The 13,025-nt window shown below is 42.1% G+C and overlaps 1 protein-coding gene across 8 annotated transcripts in view; it reads right to left on the reverse strand.

Moving 5' to 3' along the window:
- slc4a4a (solute carrier family 4 member 4a) overlaps nt 1-13,025 on the reverse strand; it is a 64,082-nt gene that overhangs the window by 6,840 nt on the left and 44,217 nt on the right. For 3 of the 8 annotated variants that reach the window (XM_030723509.1, XM_030723504.1, XM_030723508.1), the window contains 15 exons: nt 12,688-12,842; nt 11,914-12,021; nt 11,480-11,654; nt 11,262-11,395; nt 10,637-10,911; nt 9,593-9,666; nt 9,101-9,286; nt 8,866-8,979; nt 8,268-8,429; nt 7,647-7,825; nt 5,943-6,015; nt 4,519-4,587; nt 3,711-3,884; nt 2,259-2,420; nt 1,262-1,341 (listed from right to left, as the gene is read on the reverse strand). In XM_030723509.1, coding sequence (XP_030579369.1) covers nt 1,262-1,341; nt 2,259-2,420; nt 3,711-3,884; nt 4,519-4,587; nt 5,943-6,015; nt 7,647-7,825; nt 8,268-8,429; nt 8,866-8,979; nt 9,101-9,286; nt 9,593-9,666; nt 10,637-10,911; nt 11,262-11,395; nt 11,480-11,654; nt 11,914-12,021; nt 12,688-12,842 — 2,120 coding nt within the window. Of the gene's footprint in view, nt 1-1,261; nt 1,342-1,823; nt 1,918-2,258; nt 2,421-3,710; nt 3,885-4,518; nt 4,588-5,942; nt 6,016-7,646; nt 7,826-8,267; nt 8,430-8,865; nt 8,980-9,100; nt 9,287-9,592; nt 9,667-10,636; nt 10,912-11,261; nt 11,396-11,479; nt 11,655-11,913; nt 12,022-12,687; nt 12,843-13,025 lie in introns of all 8 variants that reach the window. The other 5 variants (XM_030723506.1, XM_030723511.1, XM_030723510.1 and 2 more) reach the window with 3 other exon arrangements.

A 13,025-nucleotide genomic window follows, 5' to 3' on the forward strand; every position in this document is an offset into this window, starting at 1 on the left:
CCTTCCATCTGATTTTAAAGTCTAACTCCTTATGGTTGACCTGGCCAGCTAAACACCTAAAACATGCCATCTAAAAACATGAGACTAAAAACATGATCTAATCTTGCTTCGTAGTAAACCCCAGTGGGCTGAATGCATGTCAGCCACATATTACTTTGGGACCATGAGTAATGTGTAGCATTAATCCCATCCATTGTGAATTATTACACCATAAATTATTGATCATATTTGAGCAAACAGAGAGCCTGTGATTTCTCTCTGTCTCTCTCTCTGCAGCTTTTCTGTGCAAATTACAGAGGCTGCATCGCAGTTAGAAAAATTATAGGTGCAAGTTGCTGCAGCGCATGGAGAGCCATTCATAAAAAGAGCGAGCTCAAATCTGTCCAAAGGGCAAAATCTCAAAGACTGTTGAAATGGCTGATATGCATGGAAGCATGCATGTCACCCGTTTCAGTGTCTGTGCAGTGAAATTGCAGCTTATGAAACAGGTAAATGGTCATTTCTTCCTCTTAAGCACACGAGGCTCCCTGATAACAGTAATTCCATCTGAAAGGACTACAAAGGGTGCATTTTAGAGGTCTTGGTTTTTAAGTGTCTGTGTCATCTATCATTTATTTCTGATAAACTTTATTTAACCCTAAAGTTGTAGAAAAAGTAAACTCAGCTAAAAACAAAATAAAATAATAGCTCACTAAAATAGAAATCTGTTCAATAAAAGGAGAATAACGCAGAGAAGAGCTCAATAAAATTTAGCTTCTTAATTTTATTCTATAATCAAAGAAAGCAGAGTAAAAGTCTTCAGACTCCTTTCACTCTTTAGCAGGTATGAAGGGTGCAGGATGCAGGACATGAGAGAGGAGACAGCTGAGCGGCCGAGTGGCGCCCGGTGCTTTGCTTCCCCTTGAGAAAAACACAGTTTAGCCACAGGTAAGCTAATTAGCCCAGCTGACCTTTAAAGTTCAGGCTAGCATTACGTGTGGGGCTAGTTAGCTCGCATTCTGACCTTTTACCATCTTTGATGCTTCTGTCATTATTAAATGCAAACGGAAACCGGTGGAAGCTCGATTTTGTTTCTTTGCCATTTTGTTTGGCCCCTCAGGTGAGCTGCACAGTCTGTGACTGTGAGCATCCAGTACACACACACACACACACACACACACACACACACACACAAACACACACACACACACACACACACACACACACACACACACACACACACACACACACACACACACACACACACACACACACACCTCACCTGGACAGGTAGTTGGCCTGGTAGAAGCGAAGCTGCTCAGCACGATGTGTGTCGTTCAAGGAATGATGAGGACTTCTCTCCTGCAGGAAAAAGAAAACAGCCATTAGTTTACAGCATCCACGCCAGTTTGTAAGATACTCTCTGACACACACATTTCACACCCGATCAGACCAGTGTGGCAGAGACTGTGAGGACAAACCAGCAAGTGAATCCAGCTTCTACAATGTCGTATGACTTGATAAAGGAAGTGCTCATCGTACACTGCGTATGAAAGATGAACACATATTGTTGTATTCATTGCAGTAAGGACAGAAGCCAGTGAGTGGATATAATTCAAGCATGAGACAAGAAAGACGAACATCATAATCAGAGGTAGAACGTGAGCAGCTTTCATGCATGTTTGAAAGGAAGTGTGAAGGATAAGAAGGAAAAGGAAGTGTTAATATCATGCAGTTACAGACGAAGTTTGCAGCAGGTCTTTAGTGACAGAAGAAGGAAGACGAGTTAACGAGGTGCAGGAAGTAGGTTTCCTCTGTGCTGCAGGTAGTTTGCATCTACTCACTGTCAGAAGCCTTATCACTTAAGAAGGGCTCCTGCTCCATCATGTCCATGGGGATTTTAATGCTGGGAATATTCTCATTGTAAGGATAGTCAGACTGTTGGAGAGAGGAAACGGCATCATTGGAAACTTTTCTTTTCTCAGAGTTGTTCCCAGGCATATCCAGTTTTGGGCTACAAGAAAATCAGTCATAAATGAATAATTCAGAGCGGGGGGGCTGTTAGAGGGTCCAGTTCACCCACTGGATGCTCTGCAAAGTGTAAAAAATGGAGCAAAGTCATTAATTATATATTTTTTTTAATGCAATGCTGTTCCTGGTGTGGCAAGACGGTGAAGAGTGAGAGTGAGTCAGAACATAAAACAAAGTGGAGGAAAAAAAGTTATCTGCTTGTTTTTGTGGTTTGAGGAAACTTGATGCATTTCATATCCAAAACTTACGTCTTCACCGTCACTGTCTAAGCTGCCATGTTTCTTCTTTTTCTTCTTCTCGTCCTCTCTCTTCTTCTTGTCCTTCTCCGGGATAACATCATCCAGGAAGCTGAGGTCATGCTGGGAGAACATGTAATCCATTCCCTTTCTGACGGCGACCAGAGCGAGGATCTGAAAGCAGCAGGTAAAGGTGGTAAGAGCAGACTGGGAGATGGTTATATCAGAGCCTTAATTCTATGAATATTTCTCTTGTAAACATGAGCTTTTAAATGTTCTTTTTTAGGCAGTTACAAAAACATGAATGATAAATGAAGCTTTAACACATCAAATCTGATCAATCAGTTCAATAAGTCTTCAAGTCTAATGTGCAATAAATTTCATTACAGCATCCTGCTGGAGGACAATCCTGCATTATAACGGTTACATAAACGCTGACAATCTCTGCTTGTTTATCACCAGCTCAGTACTGAAAACAAGCTTTCGAGGAACAATCTGCACTTTAACTAAAAATGCATTTCTGATCACAACCTCTTTAATTCTGGGTTGTGAGCATAATTCATGACACACAAGTATTTGTTTGTCTGTTTCACACACACATATGAACTTCAGTTCATATGTGTGTGTGAAACAGAATGGATTCATTCTTAATCCATACAGTTTATTATGATGTGGGCCCACCCTTTGCAGCTATAACAGCTTCAACTCTTCTGGGAAGGCTTTCCACAGGTTTAGGAGTGTTTATGGGAATTTCTGACCATTCTTCTAGAAGCACATCTGTGAGGTCAGACACTGATGTTGGAGAGAAGGTCTGGCTCACAGTCTCAACTCTAATTCATCCCAAAGGTGTTCTATCAGGCTGAGGTCAGGACTCTGTGCAGGCCAGTAGCAACAGATATCATCCAATCACGGTACAACGCTATAATTCCCTGAGCTCCTGAGAGCGACCCATTCTGTCACTAATGTTTGTAGAAGCAGTGTGCATGCCAAGGTGCTTGGTTTATACACCTGTGGCCGTGGAAGTGACTGGAACACCTGGATTCAATGATTTGGGTGGTGAGTGAATCCTTTAGGCAATATAATGTAATTCTTTATTATTTATTTTTGATCTTTAAAACAGCACATTGACAATAAACTCCCTGTTTTCCTTTGACCTTGAGGTCAAAGTCACCGAGATTTTTAGTAGGTGCATCTATGGTGTGAATTTGAACATCCTGTTCTCAAGTTATTCGCAAAAATTTAATCAGGTGATCTAGGGGTCACTGGCCATCGTTCATGTAAATTTAATATGAATCAGACTGATAGTTCTGCTGTTATATTGTTAAACAGACAGACATACCAAAAACAATCCCCCGGTCCCCCTCTGGGAGCAGGGTAAATATGTTACTAATAATAACATATTAGTAAGCTATATACTCCAGAATACTTTTTTCTTTTGAAGAATCAGCATTAGCCAAATCTCACCATGACGGGGAAAATGATGGCAGCCACAGTGGACTTGAGGATCCAGAGCAGTGCCAGGCACAGGGCCTGCATGAAGGTGAAGAGGTGGACCTTCCGGAGGGGGACGTGTCGCAGGTAAACCAGATCTGGCTGATGCTTCGCTGGCATCAGAAGAAGCTTGAGACGATCCATAAACTACAGAGAGATCCAGGCATAAATTAATATGACAGAGAGCTCTGAAAGCCTTAACTTAGCAAAGTACTAGTGAGTAAATGTCACTGCTTTTTTACTGTTTCTTGGAAACTCATTTGTTCCTTTTGAAAGCATTTGGACTTAAAATAGAGAAAATTGTGCAAATAATTATACGGGTGACTTTATTTATTTCAGCTGCAGAATCCTTTGAGACACGCCTTTTATTTTTAAGTGTTAAGCCTCAGCCGATCAGCTCCCGTTTGTCCCGTTAATTTTGCAGCATGATGCTGTTTATCCTGAGGGACTACCTCAAAGGAGAAAAAGCAGCAAGACAGATTAAGATTTCTGCATTTGAAACAAGCAACCGTGCACCGTGCTGATCATCCATGACTCCACGGCTTTATTACTTCAAACCTGGACCATCCACAAACACTACCAAACTCAGCACTTCCTGGATCTGTTTGTCCCATTTAACCCTAATTTCTTAACAGGAAACGGAGGTTAAACAGCTGGATGAGATTTTTTTTCCACCAGTCTTCAAATTGCTTTAATTTGCTGAAATAAAGTAATTGTGTTTTTTTTTCTGTAGTCTAAATGTTCAGATTTTTATAAAATAATATAAAAATATTCCATTTACCTGCACTCCATTGAGAGAAGCGACCCCCATGTACAAGAAGACTCCATACAGCACAGGCATTGGGATGAACTAGAATGCAAACAGACCATACTGAGTCTATAAAGGTCAGCGGGCAAAATGAGATACAAAAATCACTCAGTTGTATCCAATTTATTCTGAATTTGAGGCGTTGAAACAGTAAGTTGCCCACAGCAGCACGTGCACTACTCTAATGTTGCATTTCATAGCTGCAGGAAGAGCAGCCGAATGACCGCACAGCTGTCAGCAGCGACGGGAAAGAACAGCTGCTGGTCCAAAACTGGTTACTCACTATAAAATGACATATTCACTGATTGTGCTATAGAACACAGCTTTCATTTGTTGTTTCAGTGCATGTCAATAAAGAGATTCAAAAATATTTATATGTAAACTTGAGGTGAGTGTCAGTTTATCTATTTCATCTCTTAATTAAATGGAGGTGTAGCTCCTCGTGGACCATCCGTTACCCTGAACCGCCTCGGGGTTATTCCTTTTGTGAAAGAGTCCAAAGATTAAAGTTAATAACGCCTTTATAAACTTTTCATTTAGAGGCTCACAAGCTGATTTCTGACTTCATCCGTGTAGACCGCAGTTTAGCAGCAATCAGTGAGTTTAGTATGCAGGTTTACGAGCAGTTTGATAAAGAAATGAGTTTATGCTTTCAAATTTTATTTGACAAATAAAATGTCAAGAGGTGGAGAAGTCTAATTTCATTTTTATCCAGGTAACTGTAGATCCTCTTCAACATAGCAACATGACCCACCTGCTGCACAGGACAAACTATCATCATCGTTTTGTTTCCATCCCCCACGTTAAGTCACTGCGTTTTAATGCAGCTTTGAAATTTTAGGATTGATTCATTTCAATCAGCTCGGTTTAATTTATGAAGCAATAATACACAGCAGAGGTCGTCTCAAGGCAAGTGGAACTCAAGTAGATTAACCTGAGACGGGACACATTAGCTAATCGTGCATCAGTGTCACTCTTTATCAGAGAAAAGATGAAGGTCGGAGCACCTTTGACCTTTTCCTGGCTTATGATAAAATAACATGAATTAGGATTTGTTGAGAGAAGCAAAGGATCCACTTTAAAACAGCATTTAACCTTGTGCTGTAATACTAAAGGGAGACAAAATAAATGCCTAAAAAACTCCCCAGAGGTGTTACCAAGATGGCTGCTGAGTGGCAACATCTGCTTCTAGAAGGACATCGATGAAAATCATCTTAAAGTAAGCTGACAGTTTAAAACTGACACGACGAGTCAACAAATCAGTCACAGAGGCTGTTGGCATTCGGTCTGTGAAGGCTGCTCTGCCTGCAGCTGTAATCACTTTATACGGTGAAATCATTGAACTTGAGATCAAATGACTGAAGCACCAAATAAAAATTTAAAACAAGATTAATTACCTTTAAAATTGGAGACATGAACACAGACAGTCCTGTGAGGACGAACACGCACACACCGGTGACCCTCTGCTCTCTGCAAAAACACAGGAAAGTACACAAGAAGAAAACTGTAACGCTGGAGCTCTTCGTTTGACATACACTCGGATTTGAAGCCACCTGAATAACGAATTTGAAGATGTTGATCAGCTGCCAGTTCTTAATGTATTTTAGCCAAAAACAGTGTTTGTAGAGGGTTCAGAGTTAGTGCGGATGTCTCAGTTTTAGTTTGTTAGCTCAGCTTACAGCTGACACATCAGGAGGCTGGGGAGGACGTCAGGCATGAAAACAATCAAAAAACACTTAAAATAAAAATGAACACGAAAAGGAAGAACCGGGCAGATGAAAGAAAATAAAATGTAACATTCTCAATAATACGGCTTAATGATAGATAATTGTTTAAAACCCTCAGGGGACGAGAAAGAGGAACACTGGTTGTCTCACACTGAAACATTTATTCAGACCAGCTGACAACCCAGCAATGATGTGTTTATTACACTTGAAGTGTTATTTTCATTACCTCAAATTAGACTGATGCAGAATTGTTCAGAGATTGTGAGCGTATTGAAAAATATGAACATGCTGTAGCTTCAAGCCAGTGCAGAGGTGCCTTAAGCCTGCAGTCTATGTGACGGCCACCAGATGGCGATAACTGTGGGTGCAAAAAGGCTGCTGGTCCTGCTGAAGACTACAGGAAAACAGCTTCTGCCTCAACCTGTAAACACTTTTCTGATGAGTCTGTGGTCTCAGTCACTCATTTGGGGTCATACAAAAAAATTAAGTCTGTATTGTAAATCTTGGTCATGTTTCAAAATTGATAATTACTTGTCAATCAAACGTCACTAACGATGAGTGTGCGGTTCATATTCACACTAACTGGCTCTAGAAATCTATGGCTAAGAGGGTTACACTTCACTGATGCCAGTGCCCACTGCCACAACAACTGCAATCAAGTTCTTCACCAAGAGTCTGATGTGTCTACTGAGCGTGGCTAACGTTAGCACTGCTAACAGCAGAGGTCCACATGATGTCACAAAATGTCAGTGCTTGGGCGGTATATGTCCGTTTATTCTCATACAGCCTAGAAAAAAAAGATAAATAAATAAAAACTTTTCTCAAGTTTAACTCAAGACCTGCAGCAGCTTAAGGCCCCAAAAACATCTCAGAACTACGAAACCTGTTTTTAGTGAAGAACTGATTCATTGTTGTTGCAGCTATTTGCAGAGTTCTTCATGTTTTAGCAGCAAAGTCTGAGCAAAAGTCTTTCTTTCAGTTCACACCACAGTCCATCCTTTGAACGCACTTTCTCTGCATTTCTGTAGGGTCTTTACCTCTCAGTATGAAGCACTTTGAGGTGACTGTTATGATTTAGTGCTATATAAATAAAACTGAACTGAATCATTTCCATCTTTAATTTAGTACATGAAATATCTGGAAGATTCCCAACATTGTTTACTCTCTGTGTGAACATCGGTGCAGGCTCACAAAAAGTGATGCTGCCTTCTCCTTGCTGGAATCTCACCTACAGATGGCGCTACAGCAGTGGGGTTCAGCCTGACAGTTCAGACCGCTCATTTCTTACAGGCTAAACTAAAGCTGACCTCGAGGTCTTCGATTATTGTCCGTATCATAATATGTATGGCGGCGTTTTCTTTACATTGTTCTTACCTCACACCCAGGAACTTTGGCTGCTCTCCGGGAGCTGATGTTTCAGTCTCCATCTTCAGACTGTCGATGTGAGCGATGGAGATGACGGTGGCAGCCACGTACCATGGCAGACCCATGAAGGAGCAAACTGCTAGCAGAACAGCCACCCAGAACAGATCCAGATGGTAACCTGCCCCTTTCTGGTACAGGCAACAAACAAGGTCAGAGGTAACGTGTGTGAGTTCAGGCTTGACAGTAAGCAGAGCACAGCTGCAGATATAGGCAAACCTAAAACCCTGCTGAATAAGGACCAACGTGCTGTTCCACCATTCATCCTTCAAAGGGACAAATACCCCACCGAAACCAAAGAAAATGACTGGTTATCTTCAGCAGTGACTCCCTGAAAATATCAGGTAGTACTGTTGTGACATATCTCTCACTCCCATGAGAAGAATGATGTTTAGCTACAGTGTGAAGGTATCCGGTGTCCTGGAGGGACTGGAGTTTGTTATGTGAAACACATGAAAATCGTCATGTTGCATGAATCAGAAAAGAGAAACTGAAAGGGAAAACTCTTGCACCTGATTCAGAGCTGTTTTTGTTGGATTGATCAGTATTTCCACAGCAAAGATTTCCATTTACCTTGAGCTTGTGCTCCTTCCTGTTGACAATCACAGCAGTAATCTGTTGGTCCATAAAGAGCAGGATGGTGACCAGAAGGGCAGGAAGAGCAGACGCCAGATAAACCCACCAAGGGTTTCCTCCAAACGGGGCCACAAACCAGCCCCGGTTTGGACTTGTTGGCTACAATGAAAGAAGACAACAACACAAAGTGTCAACACTTTAGATAGATTTCAATTGTACACATTTGGCACAGCAACCCAAACACATCCCTGCACAGGCCGACCCTGAGGTCTTGTTTAAGGAACTGCATACGTGTGGAGAGGACAAGATGGGCTTTAAACCAACAACCCTACATTACCTCTACAACCTAAGCTACAGTTGCTACTTCCTGCCCATAAAACATTTATTGATCTGTCCCTCAGACTATATTAAGGTTCAAGTTATGCATAATTAGAGTGTGGCTGCATTGAGTGGATGATGGATCCCAACAGAAGTGGCTATATCTGTCTTTTAGATACAGTCTATTGAGATGACTCACAAAATATTTTGACTTTATTGACACCTCATACATGACAAATATGAACTTTAATGCTTTGGGTGGAGGAGGGGGACTCGCCTTGAATTCACTTGGCACGATGAGTTTAGGAGTATCAACTCCTACAAGCATATCAACCCCACAGAAGATAAGAATGGCCAGGATGATGGCGAAGTCACTGATGAGTTTTCTCACCTGCATGAAGGGAAAACACAAAGCATCTCTGTAACCTGCTGCTCCACAAACAGGCGGGAATTTCATTTAATTCCTTTACACATGGCTTGTTCAGTGAAATTAGCTCAGCATGGCGACTCACAGTGGTGGGGAAAAATGGGGTCGTCTTGAACTTTTTTAGACACATGGAGCAGGTGTAAGTGCCAAAGAACAGTATGAAGGACATGAGGGTGATGTCCGGCACGAAGTTGCAGGCTTCCCCCACCAGCTCTCCTTTGTACTTCAAACACTCTGTCCTCGTGAGGGACGACCACGTGGCATTCACAGGCTGCACGTGAGAAACAAACAGATGAAATATAGAACTGGAAATTAAACCCAGATGGCTGCTTGAGAATTTTAGTCTCTCACTTCCAAATTTTTGCTTGTAATCAGATTTATGAAAGAGTTTCACTGACAAAGAAATCCAACAGCATTAAGATTAAAGTGTATCATTGCTAATTTCAGGCAAACTGGTGACACTTACAGTCTGCTGCAGATTTGACTATGAAGGTGACGCAGCAAAAACTGTTCGTTTGAACAACGGTACGTTTGAGGTTTTTTTTAGAGGGCGGCAAATAAAAAGGGAGAGACGCACCAGATCGGTGTTGTTCCAGATCCAGACTGAAGTTCCTTCTAAAGGATCACCAACGAGCTCTGTACTGTTTTCTGCTGGAAAACAACAAACCAGGTTCCCTCTCAGCACGAGAGTTTTAAACAACACACAGCACAATGCCATAAGTTTTAATTTGTCACAAAAAAGTTTCCAGAGCAGCGCGACTCAAATGTTGCACAGACGTTAAAGAGGTTCGATCATTTTTACAGTGGTCATATTTTGACATCTGACAATCAGCACAAAGCTCAGCTATGAGTTGTTACTGTGATTATTTTCCATCCAACATCAGTTATTAGTTAGCATGATAAAGTGCTCTCAGGAATAACCATTGATATCTATAAAGTTACTTGGCTGCACCCAAATGTCAAAGGACCAATTTTACTAAGCAGGGAAACTAGCATGAGGCTGTAATCAAAAAACAGAACAAATGAGAGCGCAAAGGTTTGTAAGTAATCAAGAGTGTGTAAATAATTTACTACTGAGACGGTAAATGCTCGTTACTGTAATCTGACAAAAAGGTTTGATGCATTACTTTCTCTTAGTAACTTTATGGAAAGGAGAACCTACATGTTCTGATAAAAGTGAAAGATCTTCATCAGAAATTAAAAGGGAAAAACAGTTCAGGCATTAATCTAAAGTTCAGTGTATCACTGGTGAAAGACAAGAGTAAAAATCAACGATTTCACTGTGTTTGGATTTGTTAAAGAGGCGGTTCATGCACAGATTTATCAAATCCAATGTAAAAACATGCATAAGAATTGTTCTGTGTTTGCCCCACACAGTTTTAGTCATGAATGCAGCTGGTTTCCCTGGCTGTGGACAGATGACGTCTCAGCTGCTAACTCATCTAAACTTCTGCTGTTCCCTCGTTTCTTACAGAATTACTGTAAGCTGAGCTTCTTCTCTAACTGGAAATCAGACGTTAACCAGATCATGTTGTTTTCTCCAGAAGAGAAACCATTCAATAGTAAAGTGGCTTATTGGCACGCATGGATCAACCAGAGTGCACAGTGTACGATTACTCACCTATGACAGTAGGAGCCATACAGAGACAGTCGTACCGCGTGACATATTCCATTCTAAAGTCAGAGTTGATGGGATAGTGGTGAGCTAGTTTGATCATCTTCTTGAAGGCATCATAGATAAAGATGAAGCTGATGAGAGAGGAGAAGCCCTCCTCAGTGAACCGCGTAAAGTACTGGACCAAGTAGCTGGCGTCGGTGGCCACGAGCACCAGGCAGAAGAAAGCCGACCACAGGCCGATCCACAGGCGGAACTCCAGGTAGTCAAAATCATTATCTCTAAATGACAAAAAAGAAACAAGCAAACTTTTTTAGCAATAGCCTAACAGTCTCAAAATATATGCTGTTATATATGCAAGAAATCAGTCTTCAGACTGCTCTGAATGATGAGCTGGCTCTTTGTGATGTCAGTGAGAGCAGACATCCCTAATGTGGCCATCTCAGGCGCAAGGGGCAGCAAACAAGAAGCCGGCTGGATTTCATACGTGATCAGTCAGAAAGGAGACGTCCTTCCCGGCCACGGTATTCAAATGTGGTGGGAGAACATGGCAGCTTCCACAAACCGGCGCCTGCTCCTGTTTATTCTTAATTCATTTAAGTTTATGAGGATGCATCAAACAGAGAGCTACCTGCTGAAGTTGAAAAGCAGCCGTTCAAACACCAGGACGGGGCCGGTGCTGCTGAGGATGATGAGAGGCTGGCCAGCCAGCAGACAGAAAACACCACCAGCAATGGCTGTGCCCAGAAAGCTCTCCAACACACCCTGCACGCATGGTGGGAAACCGTCAGGGCAAAGGTCAGGGCATAAATGGTTAACTTCAAACCGTCAGATGGTTCACGGTCTGACCTGCATGTTCTCTGTAGCGTCTCCCAGCAGACCGCCAAAGGTGATGGCATTTGTCACAGTTCCCAGGTAAATAAACAAAATGGCCGACAGGGCCTGAATGTGAAACGCGTCGGTGAAGTCACTGACGAAGAAAGGCGCTTTTCTCTTAATGTCAAGTTTGAAACCCCCACAAAACCTGAAAACAGACAGAAGAGGAGTCACTGTCAGCAAAATGGAACATTAAACCCAACAAAAGCAAGATTTGAATAAACTGATGTACAAACGTAAACGCTGACACTGGAAGAATTTTTACTGTCATCACATAATTACATCACAGGTCGGTGCTGGAAAAAGACTTTAGACAATGGCCACCGACTGCTGCATTTTCAGTCGTAGAAAGGTCACGTGATGCTCCATCTCCATGCAGATAATATTGCTTTGGTTCAGTTTCATACCTTCCCGTCTTCCTCAGCTCGTCGCCTATTGCGTGTCCTCCTCCGTGACCGCCGTCGTGAGGCATGTCTCCGTTCATCTGAGAGTCGCCTCCTGCATACATGTTCTTCCTAAAATACAAATAAAGGCACAGATTTGTGCAGATCACCTGATTTGGGTCATATAAATATGTACAGATACTGGTACAACCTTCAGTAATCTAACATTCATACAATGATTGATGAGCAGTCACACAGAAAGTTGATTTAAAGCTTAAACATGCAGCTTTATATAACCAGCTGCTGCTCTTTCATAACTGAGCACTGTTGTCCACCTGGATGCACCTGAGTGATTTTACAGCCACTCTTCTTCTCTGACAGCTCAAATCTGCAGCTTCTTACAAGTTTGGTGATGACAGTCGATTTTCTTCTTTTCTTCTCTTTTAGTCACAAACTTCTTAAAATCTTGCACTGATCATTTGTGTGCTTACAAATACGTTTTCATCCTGCTGGTTATTATGTGGCTTTTGTGAGACGTTCGAGGTGGCGGAGTTGAAGCAGAGTTCATGCAGGCTGAATGAAGTGTTTGTGCTGTCACGGGTTTAATGAATGATCAGCACACTTATATACAGCCTGAGATCCTTAAATCAGTAAACCCTCGTGGTTTCAGATAAGATCACAACAAGGAAACGTCTCGATCACTGCTGCTGTGACATGACCCCTTCTAGGTACCATCACTAGTAGTTGGCAGTGTTTTTTTTACCATGGAAAAGCAAGCTATAGTTTGAGTTTATAGACCTTTTGTCAGAGGAGGGAAGAGACTTTGGAGGCTCTATCCTGATGGTCGGGTCCCATTCTCCAGGAGGAAGCACGATCACCTCATCCAGAAACTCGTCAATACCGGCCAGCAAATCTTGTCTGTCCTTGGCCTTATATGCAATGTCATGAAAGACCTGAGCACACAGAGGGAGAGAGATGGGGCAGTCAAGTGTAAAAGACACCTGTCAAAGAATCCAGGGTCACGGGGCAGCAAACTGCAATATCAGATCCACGGATTGTGAACTAATCCCATCTGGTAAATCCCAAAACTCTGGAGGGGGACAGAGAGGCATTTTTTCATCAAAAATACCTCATAA

Source organism: Archocentrus centrarchus, unplaced genomic scaffold, assembly GCF_007364275.1.
Source record: "Archocentrus centrarchus isolate MPI-CPG fArcCen1 unplaced genomic scaffold, fArcCen1 scaffold_26_ctg1, whole genome shotgun sequence".
Lineage (NCBI taxonomy): Eukaryota > Metazoa > Chordata > Actinopteri > Cichliformes > Cichlidae > Archocentrus > Archocentrus centrarchus.